This window comes from Salmo salar, chromosome ssa10 (genome assembly GCF_905237065.1).
Source record: "Salmo salar chromosome ssa10, Ssal_v3.1, whole genome shotgun sequence".
Classification (NCBI taxonomy): Eukaryota; Metazoa; Chordata; class Actinopteri; order Salmoniformes; family Salmonidae; genus Salmo; species Salmo salar.
Window position 1 is genome coordinate 88,906,378 of NC_059451.1, and position 17,224 is coordinate 88,923,601.

A 17,224-nucleotide genomic window follows, 5' to 3' on the forward strand; every position below is an offset into this window, starting at 1 on the left:
TTCAGGAGTCTTGAAGACAGTTATCATGTGTCTTTGCTATTAATGTACAATATATCTGAGATATATAGATCCCTACCTCCCTGCATCCCCTGAGTAGACAACATCCAGACCCATCCTTGGAGAGAGACTTCATGTGTATGATGGAGTTCAGTCTATCTCGTCTTCCTTCAATGCAGCAATAGTTGACAGGACAGAAGCCACCCACATCTCTATCTCTGTAGCCATTGTTCTCCCCTGTCTGCTCCAGAGAGATACCCCTAGAACCCAGGGCTATACCAAGATGTATGGCAAACTTTGAAGCAAGCCAAAAAAATGTGACTGTTCAGGTTTGGGTATTAAAATCTCGGTTTTGAGGTTACAAGTGTTGTGCGTGTTATTTCTGAGTGTTGATTCTAGTGGGGTTAACACCAATAGGATTGAAATTGAAGCTACCTGCAGTGAATAAATGAAGTGTTATTTGAATCACAGTGGAATCAACATTGCTTGGTGTTGTTGTCACTTGACTATGTTAAGTTAATTTATATGTGGGAGGGGCTTCATCATATTTCCCAGCATGCTTTGTTGCAGGTTGATTTTTAGGATAGAATGCTTTAATATCTATGGTTCTGCATGCACATTGATTGATTAATTGATCTAAGAGAAATAATGTACATTTTTCTAAACTTATCCAATATGTAAGTGGTTGGATTTATTGCACATGTTACTGAGATGATTGTTCCAGTTTAAATGGTTTAGGTAGTCTTTTTTGGCAAGTTGTTCATCATAGCAGTCATTCTGAATGCAGATTATGGGTGATGAAAAGTTCAAATTGTTGACTATCCTCCATATGGCTGGATTCCAATGGAATGACAAATTACTTCACATCCAGCATATTGTGACTTGCAGGTCTGATATGGCCTATGAGGCAGAATTTTCATACCACAATGTTGGGGGAAAACTTGGCCACAATTAAATGCCTTATATAATGTATGATAACGAAGGGTTTATTTTTAATTCAAACACATTTACTTAGGCAGTCACTTAGTGAAGGCTACAGGACGGAAAATGTATTCATAAAACATGAATGTGTCTGTCACTAACAAACACAGTCATGGGTAGGCAGCTCTAACGTTCATTAGAAAGGCATCCTGGCAAATATGTAAATAAGGCTTTACACTCTACAGTGTTAAAACAACACCTAAACAAATACTGTAACACTACATACGTTATTCCCTAACACAGAAAATGTTACAGCATCAGCTCTAATAAAGTGTTAATTTAAGTCGGAATTCGTAACAGCCACTGTGTTGGAGACTCAACACTCTGGGGGTGTTCTTTATCACCACTTTGAAATGTGTTAGTTTAAGGCGACTTCGTCCATTTTGCGCAACTGATACCATCCATTTTACCCACGCACATTCTGTACATTCAGGAATTAGAAGCTCTACCTATGGATTACATGTATGTCTATAAAGAGAGTAATCAATAATAGTTTATTGAAAGCCTAATTAAAAACATTTATTTGCGTGATGTAGGCTATTATCTATGCTGGAACCGCGCCCCGTTGCATTGTCAATGTCTCGCCACTTGGGAGAGCTGTAGCCCACCATTGTGAAAGCTAAGGAGATTTCTAACCCACTAACATCTGCCAGGATAACGGGACTTTAGAACATATAATTAAGCCCCCGCCCACCTTCTGCACTTGACAAGTCAAGCCCTCATCACATAGTTGCATCACAGCTCTGCTCACAGACGCACTTGCAAATAAGACCAGTACATTTCCCCTTTATCGAAATATAAAGAAGCAAAGGTGTACAATTTGTAAATTACAAAATGTTACAATTCAGGAGCTTTGATGCCGAAAAATATCAATTACAGGAGCTCAACAACAGACTGGGCCAGTACCTGTCAAGAACGAAGCAGTTGGAGCATGAAAATGCAATCCTGATAACTGAAATAAACAAGAGAAGACAAGAGAAGACGGTGGAATGGGACAACAAATGTATGGCCGAAATGCGGGACCTGAGGAGAACGGTGGGGCAACTATCCTTCGAGAAGTCCCGAGCCGAGATGGAACGAGAGAAGTTATGGCAAGAGTTTCAGATGTTACAGTCTATGTGTTGTGAGGAGCAGGTGGTATGGAAAGACATTGATGGAGAGGTGAAAGGTTGCGAAAAGCAGCTTCAAAAAGCTCAACAGACTAATGGGGCACTTGAGGAACGTCTGTTCCAGCTTGAGAACGAGTGCAGATTTATTGAAGATGCGCACAGACAAGAAATGACCAAACTCCAGAGCCAGGTCCATTCACGACCTAATGTTATCAAAATGTATCATGGCCCTCCGGCAGTCTCGATGGAAGATATGCAACAGTACGCCCTCAGCCTCTCCGATGGATGGATGGACACCTTCGAAATGTATCGAAGGAAGGTCGAAGAAATGGAGGACTCGATCAAAGCCGACCAGATGAGGCTGCATGATCTCCAAAGGGAAAAGATACATTATGCCGCAGAGTTTGACAAATTACGCAAAGAGGCTGACACGCACGGTCAGATTCAAATACACCTGGAGGAACAGCTCATAGACATGCAGGAGAACTTCCATGGGGACATCACCAAGTATCAGGTGAGAAAATTGGGTTTGCAACCCATGTTACTTTATACATCACTCTCTGTGGTTCATGCTGTTTTTTTTAGAAGAGATTAAAAAAAATGCAATACGTGTGTTATTTTTGGATCTGTTCACGGATCATAAAATGTATTTCTTCAACGTGATGGACGCTGCGCACAGATTGCGCAGCCTTTCCATGAGAGCTGACCACCTCCTCCTCTAGGTGCCACACCCACGATCTGACGAGAAAGAGCAGTATTGTTACCCCAACATCCACAATGTGTTTTTTATAGCTTATTATCATATTTTATATCATTGTGCATAATTATTAGGATGACAGATGGGTCTTTATATAAATTAGTGTTTGGTAATGTCAAAATTTAAATAAAAAAATCTAAATGAAAATGACTGAACTAATTGATCAGCTATGTCTTCACTGATAATGTTCACAGTATGCTGTATGCTTTCAAAGTTATGTTAAACTACACAAAATATGCATACTTGATTAATTTTGTGAAACAGCAGAGGCCACTCTTGCTCAGGTACTCGTGCACCTCAATCACCAATCATATTGGCCCACAGGAATTAAAAAGAGGGGCAAAGGTTACTGCAGGAGCTGTGGAATTGATACATGAGCCACACCTCCTTGTGGTTCAGAAGTATCACTATCCAACTTGAAGGGTCATGGTACTACTTTGTGATTCTAAATGTGCACAACTACTGCATATAAACTATCATCCAGTGCATGTTCCATGACAGGCCTGTTTGGACCACAGTGGGGAGTGCCATTCTGTTGTTTCACATCCACTGCCTTCATCCATCCACTGGGATCACACTTCTATAAATGATATCAACACACAGTCGCTGGTTTTGAAGCAAATAAATCTAGAAAATCATTTCAGGAGATTTGATTTATAGCCCATGCCATTAAAAGGACTGCCCAAAACTCCATTCATAACCACAGAGAAAAATGCATTCTGCACCAGTGCAGTGTTGTGCAGTGTTTCAGGACAGACTAAAAGGATTGCATCAGCCACTTAAACCAATTAGCTGATGCAGAGACTAATCCTTAGTGGCCTACTAATGATAGAGCTATACCAAGCAGGTCAATCATGTTTCTCCCATGCACATTTGCAAGTGACTGCATTGAATTTAAAGGTACGTTATGCATGATATTGTTGTAAAACTCTCAAGTCATGACTAATTGTTAAAAATGATGTTGCAATCCCAAGAAATTAATTGGAAATTGACCCTGACACTCATCCAATGGGATGCCATATTACACTCTAGGACAGTGAGCGTCCGACTAGACTTAAAGGGACAGTTGTTGAGCTGACTAATTCGTCTGATCTGTTAGAGGGATCACCCATGATTCATCCAGTCCATCCTCCTTCTCCTTTAAATGAGAGGTAACAGTGAACTAGAGCTCACCAGCTTGTAGTCCTAAAAAACAGAAATGAGTTACATCTGGTTCATTCAGCCATTCATATGGGGGAAATGAATGGGAAAAGAATGGGGTTTTGGGATAAAAGCCAAAAATAAGGTTTGAGGTTAACACAGGCTTACATGCTGACCACACCGCTCGCGCTCGTGCACCATCGTACACATGTTGATTTTGTCCAGCCACACCAGAGGCGATCAGGACACGCAGATTGAAATATCAAAACAAACTCTGAACCAACTATATTCATTTGGGGACAGGTTGAAAAGCCAACATTTATGGCAATTTAGCTAGCTAGCTTGCTGTTGCTAGCTAATTTGTCCTGGGATATAAACATTGGGTTGTTATTTTACCTGAAATGCACAAGGTCCTCTACTCCAACAATTAATCCACAGATAAAAGGTTCGAGTTCGTTTCTAGTAATCTCTCCTCCTTCAGGCTTCTTCTTCTTGGGACTTTATATGGCGGTTGGCAACCAACTTTAAGGTGCATTACCACCACCAACTGGCTTGGAGTGTGGACCTCAGTTCATCTTTCAATCACCCACGTGGATAAATGCTCCTAAAAACCAATGAGGAGATGGGAGAGGAAGGACTTGTAGCGTGTTAAGCATCACAAATAGAACCAAGTTCTATTTTAGCACCTGGCTACGCAGACGCTCGTTGACACGTGTGAGCAGTGTGGGTGCAATGATTGAATAACATGAATGTGTACATTTATTTTGCAACACCTTGAAACAGGTGCACAACACAAACAGCACTGCTAAAGTTCACCCTTACACACTCAATACAATTGAATCGGTTACCTACTTAGGGATAAACAAGGAGGGTCAGATGGTGAACCAAATACTATTGAAACTGACAAGTAGTACAATGCATGATCATATAGGTACTGTAGAGGGACAAATCTGGACAGTAATTTGTGGCCTGAAAGATGTCTTTATATTCATACTCAGGGCACCATCTCTTATCTGAATTCCCTATACCTGATATTGCAATGAACAAAATAAATGTAGACCGTCCCTATAATTATAGTCTCATAGAAGTATGTTAGAACAGGATAGTAGGTAATGTACAGGTTCACAATTCTATTCCATTGTCTCTTTGCAGGTGATTATTGATGAATTGGAGAGGGAGCGGGAAATGTTGGCCAACACCATGGCAGAAAAGGTCAGAGACCACCAGGAACTCCTGCAGGTCAAGATGGATCTGGGCATGGAGGTGGCTTACTACAGGTAGGTCTTCTTATGCTCTGGTTAGGCCTTTCTGAGTTCAATAGAGACCACTATGGAGACTTTTAGTAGAAATGACTGTTATGCAACCCATAGTAGCCTTACTTCCCATGTGATCCAAGCATGGTTAAATATTTACTGTGACATTTATTCTGCCTCATGGGTTAGGACCTATGGAGAGCTCATTTTTACTATCTTTGGAAATCAGAGGAGCTGGCTGAAGATGCTGATTCTGAGGAATACAACATTATGTTTTTTAATCAACTGTGAGATGACAGTGCTTGTGTAAAAACAATATGTTTAATATTGCAATTTAATAGTACCATGGAATTACAAAGCAGCCTTATGTATAATAATACAAATGTTTTGCCTGTTGATGCTTGTTCTGTCATGTTAGGCCCAACACAGATCCTTCAATGCTGCAGTGTTGTTGGTCTTGGAATGTATTTAGTGATTTCCCCCTTCACTGTAGCTGCAAAGCAAATGCTCTGTTGCCCTCCCATTTGGCAGGAGCACTTAGCATTCCTCCACACAGCCTTTACTTATATTAACTCCTGATATTATCCACATTGTGATATCTGTAGGGATATTTTGGCTCATTTGTCATAGTTTGGTTTTAGGTGAACAGGAAATGTATGCTTTTCATTTCTCTGTTAGAAAAAAAGTGTTAAAAAGCGGTTATTACTTGTGAGATGTCAACCTGTTGAGCCCTGATATGACAATGCCAGACTATTACTGTGTCACTACAATTCCCATTGGTCACCATGGGTCACTTCAAGAACACTTCAACATTATCATAACAGAGACTACTTTAGTCCCACAGCATAACTATGATCGATGCACATGGTTATTTATATAAAGCAATGACATTTAATGATATTGTTTTTACCCATTGTCCAGAGTTCTTTCAGAAATGTAATACGAACACTGGTCTCTTTTCGGTCTGTTTCGGAGTCTCTTTTCATTTCTCATGGTTTGGGGCCTATGTCAAGGCTATTTTTACAGACAATTCCCTGGTCTGGGGCCTATGTCAAGGCTATTTTTACAGACAATTCCCTGGTCTGGGGCCTATGTCAAGGCTATTTTTACAGACAATTCCCTGGTCTGGGGCCTATGTCAAGGCTATTTTTACAGACAATTTCCTGGTCTTGGGCCTATGTCAAGGCTATTTTTACAGACAATTTCCTGGTTTGGGGCCTATGTCAAAGCTATTTTTTACAGACAATTCCCTGGTCTGGGGCCTATGTCAAGGCTATTTTTACAGACAATTCCCTGGTCTGGGGCCTATGTCAAGGCTATTTTTACAGACAATTCCCTGGTCTGGGGCCTATGTCAAGGCTATTTTTACAGACAATTCCCTAGTCTGGGGCCTATGTCAAGGCTATTTTTACAGACAATTCCCTGGTCTGGGGCCTATGTCAAGGTAAGTCGCTCTGGATAAGAGCGTCTGCTAAATGACGTAAATGTAAATGTAATGTCAAAGCTATTTTTACAGACAATTCCCTGGTCTCCCGAGACTCTGAATTGAGCTCTCTTGTAGTAGGCCTACTTAGGGTGACACATCTGCACTTTGTTTACAATATTTGTCTTCCTTGGAGAGGTAGTGGGAAAGCTGGTATGTATGTTAGTGTACGTGCCGGTTAACACATTAGGATCTATAGTAGAGAGTAGACAGTGGTGCATTGTAGTTGTTATTTTTACATGAGCCTTTTGTGAGGCACACCGTGGACTTTCAGAGGGGTTATAGCTTCAGAAAAGTATCCTATGGTAGATTTTGTTTTCCAAAACTTGTTTTGTGGAGCCAATGCTTTGCCGAGGTATGTGAGCTGGTCAACGTTACTGGTACAGTGTCTTTGTTGTTAATGTCTTTAGGTCTGTTGTAGTAAAGTGTTGTTGTTGACCTGCTGTTTTCTGAATATGGCCAGGTCCATAGGTTGTGTTCATCGTCTGGTAGCCTACCTCTGTGTTTGATTTGAGGTTTGAGATGGCAGGGCAGGATGATCAGCATTCTCCTGTGAGGTGAATGTAATTGTAATGTAATTGTATGAAAATAAACCAGTGCTTAATTTTGAAGAAGCAATATTGCTCTAAGAATGCAAATCCAATCATATCATTACCATGTATTTATCCTTGGTTTTAATGCCCTTTTGTTTTTGTTTTTCTATAGGGCACTTATTGAAGGAGAGCATCAGCAACATCTGCAGTCAAGAGAAAGAGTCCTAGGTATTGTACATTATTTTCAAATAAGTCATGCTTTTGGCTGTGAAATCTGTGTTACTATACATTTGACAGTAAATGTACATGTTTCAAATGTTTCAATAGGTGACATCCTATTGGTAGCAATATATTTTTTAACTCAATTACACTAACTATATATACAGTGCATTTGGAAAGTATTCAGACCCCTTGACCTTTTCTACATTTTGTTATGTTACAGCGTTATTCTAAAATTGATTAAATAAAAAATTTTCCTCATCATTTCCCCATAATGACAAAATGAAAATAGGTTTTTAGAAATGTTTGCAAATGTATTAAAAATAAAAAACAGACATATGTAATTTACATAAATATTCAGAACCTTTGATATGAGACTCGATATTGAGCTCAGGTGCATCCTGTTTCCATTGATCATCCTTGAGATGTTTCTACAACTTAATTGGTGTCCATCTGTGGTAAATTCAATTGATTGGACATTATTTGGAAAGGCACACACCTGTCTATATAAGGTCCCACAGTTGACAGTGCATGTCCGCGCAAAAATAAAGCCAGGTTGAAGGAATTGTCCTTCGTTCTCCAAGACAGGATTGTGTCCAGGCACAGATCTGGGGAAGGGTACCCAAACATTTCTGCAGCATTGAAGGTCCCCAAGAACACAGTGGCCTCCATAATTCTTAAATGGAAGAAGTTTGGAACCACCAAGACTCTTCCTAGAGCAGTCCGCACAGCCAAACTGAGCAATCGGGGGAGAAGGACCTTGGTCAGGGAGGTGGCCAAGAGCCTGATGGTCACCCTGACAGAGCTCCAGAGTTCCTCTGTGGAAATGGGAGAACCTTCCAGAAGGACAACCATCTCTGCAGCACTTCAGACGGAAGCCACTCCGCACATGACAGCCCGCTTGGAGTTTGCCAAAAGACACCTAAAGGACTCTCAGACCATGAGAAACAACATTCTCTGGTCTGATGAAACCAAGATTGAACTTTTTTGGCCTGAATGCCAAGCATCATGTCTGGAGGAAACCTGAAACCTGGCACAATCCCTACAGAAAAGCATGGTGGTGGCAGCATCATGCTATGGGGATGTTTTTCAGCGGCAGGGACTGCGAGACTAGTCAGAATCGAGGGAAAGATGAACAGAGCAAAGTACAGAGAGAATGTCCTTGAGTGGCCCAGCCAGAGTCCAGGGGCCTCATTTATAAAAATGTTCTTAGATTTATACTTGAACTTAGTCATAAGATAATTTCCGACGGTGTGCTTACGTTTGATTCATAAAAGATACTGAGCATAAAAAACCTTACTTACACAGGTTCTAAGCCCATTTGTAACTTACGTACCTGTGATCTTAGAATCTCAAATTAACTTAAAATCGACTGAAAATGCCTTACAATCCGCAATTTCCCCTTATAGAATGCTAGCACAAATTAGGGTTTAGTCAGGAATAGCCATGGACCAAAAGAGAAAAGCAAACTTTTTGGAAGACGAGATCACGGCGATGGTAGAGGAGATTGAAGACAGGCAACACGTATTATTCGGTGGACGACATAGTGGGTTGACAAACAAAACCAAACAGGTAGCTTGGGAGTGTGTCGCCGCTGCAGTGAACGAGGTGGGGCAGCAAGACAGAACTGTGGCTGATGTGAAAAATAAATGGTCTGACCTTAAACTGGGAAAAAATAATAGCCGTACATAACTAGCTGGAAAATCACTTACGTCAAGGCAAGACTTTGCTTAGAGATAAGATCATTTCCAGGTCAAAGTAAGGTTTTATAAATAACTACTTATACATGGTTTTCTGCGTAAGTCATACTTAAGATCAAAATTGATCGTAAGTCTGTTTTATAAATGAGGCCCCAGACTTGGACCCGATCTCTGGAGAGACCTGAAAATAGCTGTGCAAAATAGCTACGCTCCCCATCCAACCTGACAGAGCTTGAGAGGATCTGCAGAGAAGAATGGGAAAATCTCCCCAAATACAGGTGTGCCAAGCTTGTAGCGTCATACCCAAGAACACTCAAGGCTGTAATCGCTGCCAAAGGTGCTTCAACAAAGTAATGAGTAAAGGGTCTGAATACTGATGTTAATGTGATATTTCAGTTTGTTATTTTTTATAAATGTGCTACATTTTCTAAAAACCTGTTTTTGATTTGTCATTATGGGGTATTGTGTGTAGATAGATGAGGGGGGGAAAAAACAATTTCATCTATTTTAGAATAAGGCTGTAACGTAAAGAATTCAAGGGGTCTGAATACTTTCCAAATACACTGTTGGTGGGCCTATGCCCTCCCAGGCCCACCCATGGCTGTGCCCCTGCCCAGTCATGTGAAATCCATAGATTAGGGCCTCATTTATTTATTTCAATTGACTGATTTCCTTATGTGAACTATAACTTAGTAAAGTCAGTGAAATTATTGCATGTTGCGTTTATATTTTTGTTCAATATATATATATATATATATATATATATATATACAGTGAGGGAAAAAAGTATTTGATCCCCTGCTGATTTTGTACGTTTGCCCACTGACAAAGAAATGATCAGTCTATAATTTTAATGGTAGGTTTATTTGAACAGTGAGAGACAGAATAACAACAACAAAAATTCCAGAAAAACGCATATCAAAAATGTTATAAAATGATTTGCATTTTAATGAGGGAAATAAGTATTTGACCCCTCTGCAAAACATGACTTAGTACTTGGTGGCAAAACCCTTGTTGGCAATCACAGAGGTCAGACGTTTCTTGTAGTTGGCCACCAGGTTTGCACACATCTCAGTAGGGATTTTGTCCCACTCCTCTTTGCAGATCTTCTCCAAGTCTTTAAGGTTTCGAGGCTGACGTTTGGCAACTCAAACCTTCAGCTCCCTCCACAGATTTTCTATGGGATTAAGGTCTGGAGACTGGCTAGGCCACTCCAGGACCTTAATGTGCTTCTTCTTGAGCCACTCCTTTGTTGCCTTGGCCGTGTGTTTTGGGTCATTGTCATGCTGGAATACCCATCCACGACACATTTTCAATGCTGATTCCTCACCGTTTTCATGATCATTGCAACTCCATGAGGTGAGATCTTGCATGGAGCCCCAGGCCGAGGGAGATTAACAGTTCTTTTGTGTTTCTTCCATTTGCGAATAATCGCACCAACTGTTGTCACCTTCTCACTAAGCTGCTTGACGATGGTCTTGTAGCCCATTCCAGCCTTGTGTAGGTCAACAATCTTGTCCCTGACATGCTTGGAGTGCTCTTTGGTCTTGGCCATGGTGGAGAGTTTGGAATCTGATTGATTGATTGCTTATGTGGACAGGTGTCTTTTATACAGGTAACAAACTGAGATTAGAAGCACTCCCTTTAAGAGTGTGCTCCTAATCTCAGCTCGTTACCTGTATAAAAGACACCTGGGATCCAGAAATCTTTCTGATTGAGAGGGGGTCAAATACTTATTTCCCTCATTAAAATGCAAATCAATTTATAACATTTTTGACATGCGTTTTACTGGATATTTTAGTTGTTATTCTGTCTCTCACTGTTCAAATAAACCTACCATTAAAATTATAGACTGATCATTTCTTTGTCAGTGGGCAAACGTACAAAATCATCAGAGGATCAAATACTTTTTTCCCTCACTGTGTGTATATATATATATATATATATATATATATATATATATATATATATATATATATATATATACACACACACACACACACACACACACACACACACACACACACACGTACATACAGTACCAGTCAAAAGTTTGGACACACCTACTCAAGGGTTTTTCTTTATTTTTACTATCTTCTACTATCTTCTACAAAGCTGTCATTAAGGCAAAGGGTGGCTACTTTGAAGAATCTCAAATATAAAATATATTTTGATTTGTTTAACACTTTTTTGGTTACTGCATGATTCCATATGTGCTATTTCATAGTTTTGATGTCTTCACTATTATTCTACAATATAGAAAATAGTAAAAATAAAGAAAACCCTTGAAATAGTTGTTGTGTCCAAACTTTTGACTGGTACTGTATATATACTATATATACAATAGTATGTGGACATCCATTCAATTTAGTGGATTCGGCTATTTCAGCCACACTCGTTGCTGACCTCTACAAGGTGTCGAAAGCGTTCCACAGGGATGCTGGCCCATGTTGACTGCAATGCATCCCACAGTTGTGCCAAGTTGGCTGGATGTCCTTTGGGTGGTGGACCATTCTTGATACACACAGGAAACTGTTGAGTGTGAAAAACCCAGCAGCGTTGCAGTTCTTACCATACCCCATTCAAAGGGAACTAAAATATTTTGTTTCGCCCATTAACCCTTTGAATGTTACACATACACAATCCATGTCTCAATTGTTTCAAGGCTTAAAAATCCTTCTTTAACCTGTCTCTTCCCCTTCATCTACACTGATTGAAGTGGATTTAACAGGTGACATCAATAAGGGATCATAGATTTCACCTGGATTCACCTGATCATTATAAGAGCATGGAAAGAGCAGGTGTTGTTAATGTTTTGTATACTCTGTGATAGACATTTGCCAATTTATTTATGTAAAGGATTTATAATAATATTAATTTGGTCCTTAACTCTCTACCTCAGATATTAAGATGAGGCCTCCGCAACACTACAAACCAAGAGTTTCCACCTCAGCCAGACAAGATGTAAGGAAGCATCTGGATGTGAAATACATGGAACCAACCTCAAGCTTGAGAAGATCACCTGTTCCATCTCAGTATGGTCGCACCAGTCCTTCCAGGGTCATACCTATCTCAGTCACAGGCAGCAGCTATAATAGGAATCAGAGTCCTGCAGCCAGAAGGGACATGGTCTCGTTCACTAAATCCCAGTCTGCATCCTCCAGCTCTTCATCTTCTACTATTAAACCTGTGGCCCAGAGTACCGACAAGAAGAATGTAGATGCTCAGAAAAAAGTTGTGGAGGAGAGGAGTGTGAGAATCAAAGAGGTGTCACAACACTCAGCTAAGGATTCTCTTGACCATTCTCGAGGCACAGTAAACAAGTCCAGTCCCATTGCCTCACCCACTGCTGACACCAAATCAGTGAGAATAGTGTCACCACCAATGATGAGTCTGAGCAGAAACACAGAGGAGGACAGCAAAAAGAAAGCAGAGAGGCAAGTTGAAAGAGAGGTGAGAGGAGATGTATTTCATCTTCAGAATGTCAAGATGCATGCCAAAGAGGGCAGCGTTGCAGGCACCACAACAAGTGATGAGATGGTCCTAGACTCTGTGTCTATGGAAGAACTCATTGATAAGGTCATGAAACCTGCTGGTTTTGATCGAATGGTCTGCAGCTCATCTCCAGACTCCAAAATCACTTACCATGTGGAGAAAACGGAGCAGGAGGACGGGTCAACAAAGACACAAATTATCCTGGAGTCCAAGGTCCAGGAGGAGCTGGATATGTCAGAGGACTCTGCACTGGAAGAACTGCTCAGCAAGGGAGTGAAACACGTGTCACTGGAGGATATCAAGGGCAGTGAAACAGGAAACATGATTCAGAATCTGCTCAGCCTTGGGCTGCATGGAGGAGAGGACATGGAAAACAAGACTGTCAATGTGGAGATCATTGAGGAACCAATGGAGGGTTACAGTGACGAGGAGTATGAGTTTGAGGAGAAGTCCACACCCAAGTTCTCCGAGCCCTCTTCTATGTTCTTCCAGATTGAAGAACTAGAGAATGACCCCCACGGCACCAAATACCATGAGAGTGTTGATGAAGTAATGAAAACCTCCATGACAGATGAAAACTATGGCAGGAATGGTGGATCTGTGAAGGTCCAGGAAGACTCCAGAGATAGTGAATCTCCATACTACAGCCACGACCTAGAGTCTCAAGAGTATTTTGTCTCTACACCTGATGCCAATCTGTCAGAGCCTGAGGAGGGTGGTGGTATTGCATCATATGGACATTACGGAGTGGTGGACGACCTTTCAGATGAAAGGTACTACCAGGATGGGGGACTCTCAAAGAACAGAATGTTTGTTGAGGAAAGCGCTAGTTGCAGACCTGCATCAGACAGCCTGTACATAAAGGGGGACCACTCCTTGCCGCGCGAGAGTTTCCCTGAGTGCATTATTGAAGAGGAGATCATCCATGTCTCCCCCACAGTACAGGAGTCGATGCTTGGATACCTGAGAGAGGAAACTCTGGACCCCAAAGAGCAGCTGAGGGGAGCCCTAGAGCAGCTCCAAGGAACAGTGTCAGGGAGCCTGAAAGAAGAGTTGGCGCTCTTCACAAGAGGCGGCAGTGATAGTCCTCAGAACATATCTGTGGACATCAAGAAAGTACACCAGTCCTCCGATAACGGAACCACGACTATCGTGGCAGAGCTCAAGAGCCTAACAACGCTGGAGGACTCTGGGCTGCTGGAGGAGCAGGGGGATGATGTATCTGAGGAGCAGATCATGGCGGCTCTACGCTCCTCCAACTCCAGCCTTGGAGCAGAGGGAGGATACACCCTGGACACAAATAAGATGGGCTGGGTGACTAGCAATGAGGGACAGGGAGGAGAGTCCACGACTGAAGTCACTGAGAAGCACATCAAGCTGGGGCCATCAGAGAAGTCCTTTTCCTTCCAGATGGATGTGAATAAAGGCCAAGGACAGGATCCCCCACTGAAGGTCACTCATGAGAAAAGAGTTGCCACAGTCTATTTTGAATCTAATGAAGATGAGATCTGATTCAAATTAGATCATTTTATTACATTACTCCCCATATTAAGCCACACACCAGTCAATCAGTTGCAACGAACTATAAGGTGACGTCATTAGTTGTGATTCATAAATTGCTATGCCTACAATCATGGTAAGAATACAAATGATAGCCACTGCCTGTATATCAAAAAGTTAAATAGCATTGGTTACTCATTTTCACACGGCTCTCTACTTCCCTTTGAAAATATGTTAACATATGTTAATATGTTCATTTTTTATATTAATTTCATGCAAGATACACTCCTCTATTTATTTATACAGTGAAGCTAAAACATTAATTTTAATTTAATTTAATTAAGCATTTTGGATTTGAGATCAAATGTATTATATGAGGCGACAGTACAGAATATCACCGTTAATTGAGGGTATTTTCATACATTTTAAGTAAGCGTTTCACTGGAAGGTCTACACCTGTTGTATTCGGCGCATGTGACTAATAACATTTGATTTGACATATCTGTTTTACCATTTAGAAATGAATGCACTTCATGTATCTAGTCCCCCCATTTTAAGGTGTCATAAGTATTTGGACAAATGCACTTATAGTGTATTAAATGTAGTCAAATGTTTAGTATTTGGTCCCATATTCCTAGAACACAATGACTACATCAAGCTTGTGACTCTACAAACTTATTGGAGGCATTTACAGTTTGTTTCGGATTATATATTGTGCCCAATAGAAATTGATGGTAAATAATGTTTTCTCACTTTTATTGTAAATAAGAATACAATATGTTTCTGAACACTTCTACATGAATGTGAATGCTACCGGGATGTTGGATAATCATGAATGAATCGTGAATTGTGAAACATGCTAACCTCTCACCAATAACAGGGGAGGTTATTGGGGGGGGGTACGATGTTTATGCCTCTGTAACTTTCTCACTCATCATTATTCAAGATTCATTCATGATTATCCATTACATTGTTATTTACCGTAAAAGTGGCTCCAAAATGACTCAATACATTATGTACCAATAATTACGATTAGGCACAACATAATCCAAAATACGACCAAAACAAACTTCTAAATGCATTCAACAAGTTTGTAGTCATAAGCTTGATGGGACCAAATACTAAACTTGCCTGAATTTAATACACTATTAATTACATTTTCCAAATACTTATCACACCTTCAAATGGGGGAACTAGATACATAAAGTGCATTCATTTATGAAATATTTATGAAAATACCCACAAATAAAAGGTGACATTCTTTACTGTCGCCTCATATAAAACATTTGATCTCAAATCCAAAATGCTGAAGTTTAGAGCCAAATAAAAAAAATGAAGCTTCACCGTCCAAATAAATATGTAGGGAGTGTATGTATTTGTGTACTAACTTGTACTACACTGCTTAGGCCTCTCTTCTCTTTTGCCTGAGATACTTTAACCAAATATGGAATGATGCTAATATACATGTATATCCTTCATTGTTATGGTTAAGGTTGCAGTCTTAAAACAGGTTCAACATGTATGTAGCTAGAAGAAAAAATGTACACGTATTGTTTCCTGTAATGCCATGTTATTTGGAACCACATTTAAAGCTAGTGGTTTGTTGCTGAGGGACTTCCTGTGGTTAATAAGTGGAACCCTCCATTACAGTGCTTATGATGGATATATTGGAATGTGTTTATGATAGGGCATAAAAGTAAGTGTATCATGTCTTGTCAAATGAAATCTACCCTCTATGAATCATTTGAATTGGAAATACAAAGACATTTTTTAACTGCAATTTGTCAAATCAAATGGGGTGTTATCGAGTGATTCTGATCACCACTTTGCAAGTTTGACATTACTAATACGTTTCAAATAATTGTCCCTCAAAATAATTTTATAGTTTATCCTTCCGGTTCCCTCACCATGATCTTTTAATCTGTAAATGGCTTTAGATCGGCGAGAAGTAATCCGGCCATCTTGAATTCCAAAGAGAGGTGTTTTTCTCTGCTTGTAGAGGCAGTGGTAGCAAGACAGACAGAGGTTTTAAACTAGGTGGAAAGAACTTGAGGAATGAGGAGAGACACAGAGAGCTAGAGAGAATGAGGAGATAAGCAGATGGTTAGTGTCTGAGATGACACCTGTATATCTCATTTCAGTAAACCACAGTACATATGAATTGCCTGGGCTTGAGCCCTTTTGTGTTGGTGACCAGTGTCAGGATTCACCTTGGCTCAGAGGTGAGTTAGTGTGTGTACCACCGTGGCTATTTTAGGACCAGCGCACCAGCTTAGTAGCACTGCCTGTGTGTGTGTGTGTGTGGTGTGTCTGCGTGCGTGTGGAAAAACTAAAGCACCTCCAATATGGCTTCACCCCACAACCCCGGTCTTCTTCCTCAATAAGCTGCTTTAGAGTTCTTCTATGCAACAGTGCAGAAACACCGAACACAGATCTTTCACATTATGCTTACTTGGCACAGTCTTGTTATAACAGAGCATAAAGAGTGTGGAAATACAATGTAATTGCTTTACAAATTGTATTGTGACAAAGCTGAATGCAAATTACCTAAAGTAGAGCACTTTAGAGTTGAAAGAGGTTAGCTATAAACAATGGTTTGTTGTTGTACTTAAGTGCCCAGATACATTAGAAAAAAGGTTTTGCCTTTCACAGTACAAGTCCTTAAACATCTCTTTAGTGTGTGAATATAGCGTGAAAGACTTTTATAAAACACTCCGTTTGGTCAAAACACTTAGGTTCATTTTGTGTTTAAGAACATTGTCAAAAAGGCAGTCCTTTTTGATACGCAACATTGTAGGTGAAATTAAATCTCCAAACTACCCAATGTGTCATGTTTAAACACAAAACTGGTGCAGTACACATTGCAGTGCAAAAGAGCGTTTTATGCCTCAATTTTGAATGTTTAAAAAGGGATCTGCTACCCTCATGATTCATTGGTGTTATTCACATATTGAAAGTAAGTGTTTCATGCATTAGCCTACTTTATTCTTCTTTTAATAAAGATGGGTGAATTTAGTGAGAATGAGTTTTCAACCATTGTTTGGACACCTCTTCATA

At 40.3% G+C, this 17,224-nt stretch overlaps 1 protein-coding gene across 1 annotated transcript; it reads left to right on the forward strand.

Annotated features, from left to right (window-relative positions):
- The first annotated feature begins 1,694 nt into the window (after window positions 1-1,694).
- LOC106560807 (synemin, intermediate filament protein) lies at window positions 1,695-15,052 on the forward strand. The gene is made up of 4 exons (XM_014124118.2): window positions 1,695-2,601; window positions 5,137-5,261; window positions 7,426-7,481; window positions 12,075-15,052. The coding sequence occupies exons 1-4, from the start codon at window positions 1,813-1,815 to the stop codon at window positions 14,177-14,179; spliced, it is 3,075 nt and encodes a 1,024-aa protein (XP_013979593.1). The 5' UTR covers window positions 1,695-1,812; the 3' UTR covers window positions 14,180-15,052.
- The last annotated feature ends 2,172 nt before the right edge of the window (window positions 15,053-17,224 follow it).

Coding starts and splice junctions, on each gene's coding strand:
- LOC106560807 (XM_014124118.2), top strand. CDS start 1,813: ATGTTACAATTCAGGAGCTTTGATGCCGAAAAATATCAATTACAGGAG. Junction 2,602..5,136: donor GGGACATCACCAAGTATCAG/GTGAGAAAATTG, acceptor GTCTCTTTGCAG/GTGATTATTGATGAATTGGA. Junction 7,482..12,074: donor GTCAAGAGAAAGAGTCCTAG/GTATTGTACATT, acceptor TCTCTACCTCAG/ATATTAAGATGAGGCCTCCG.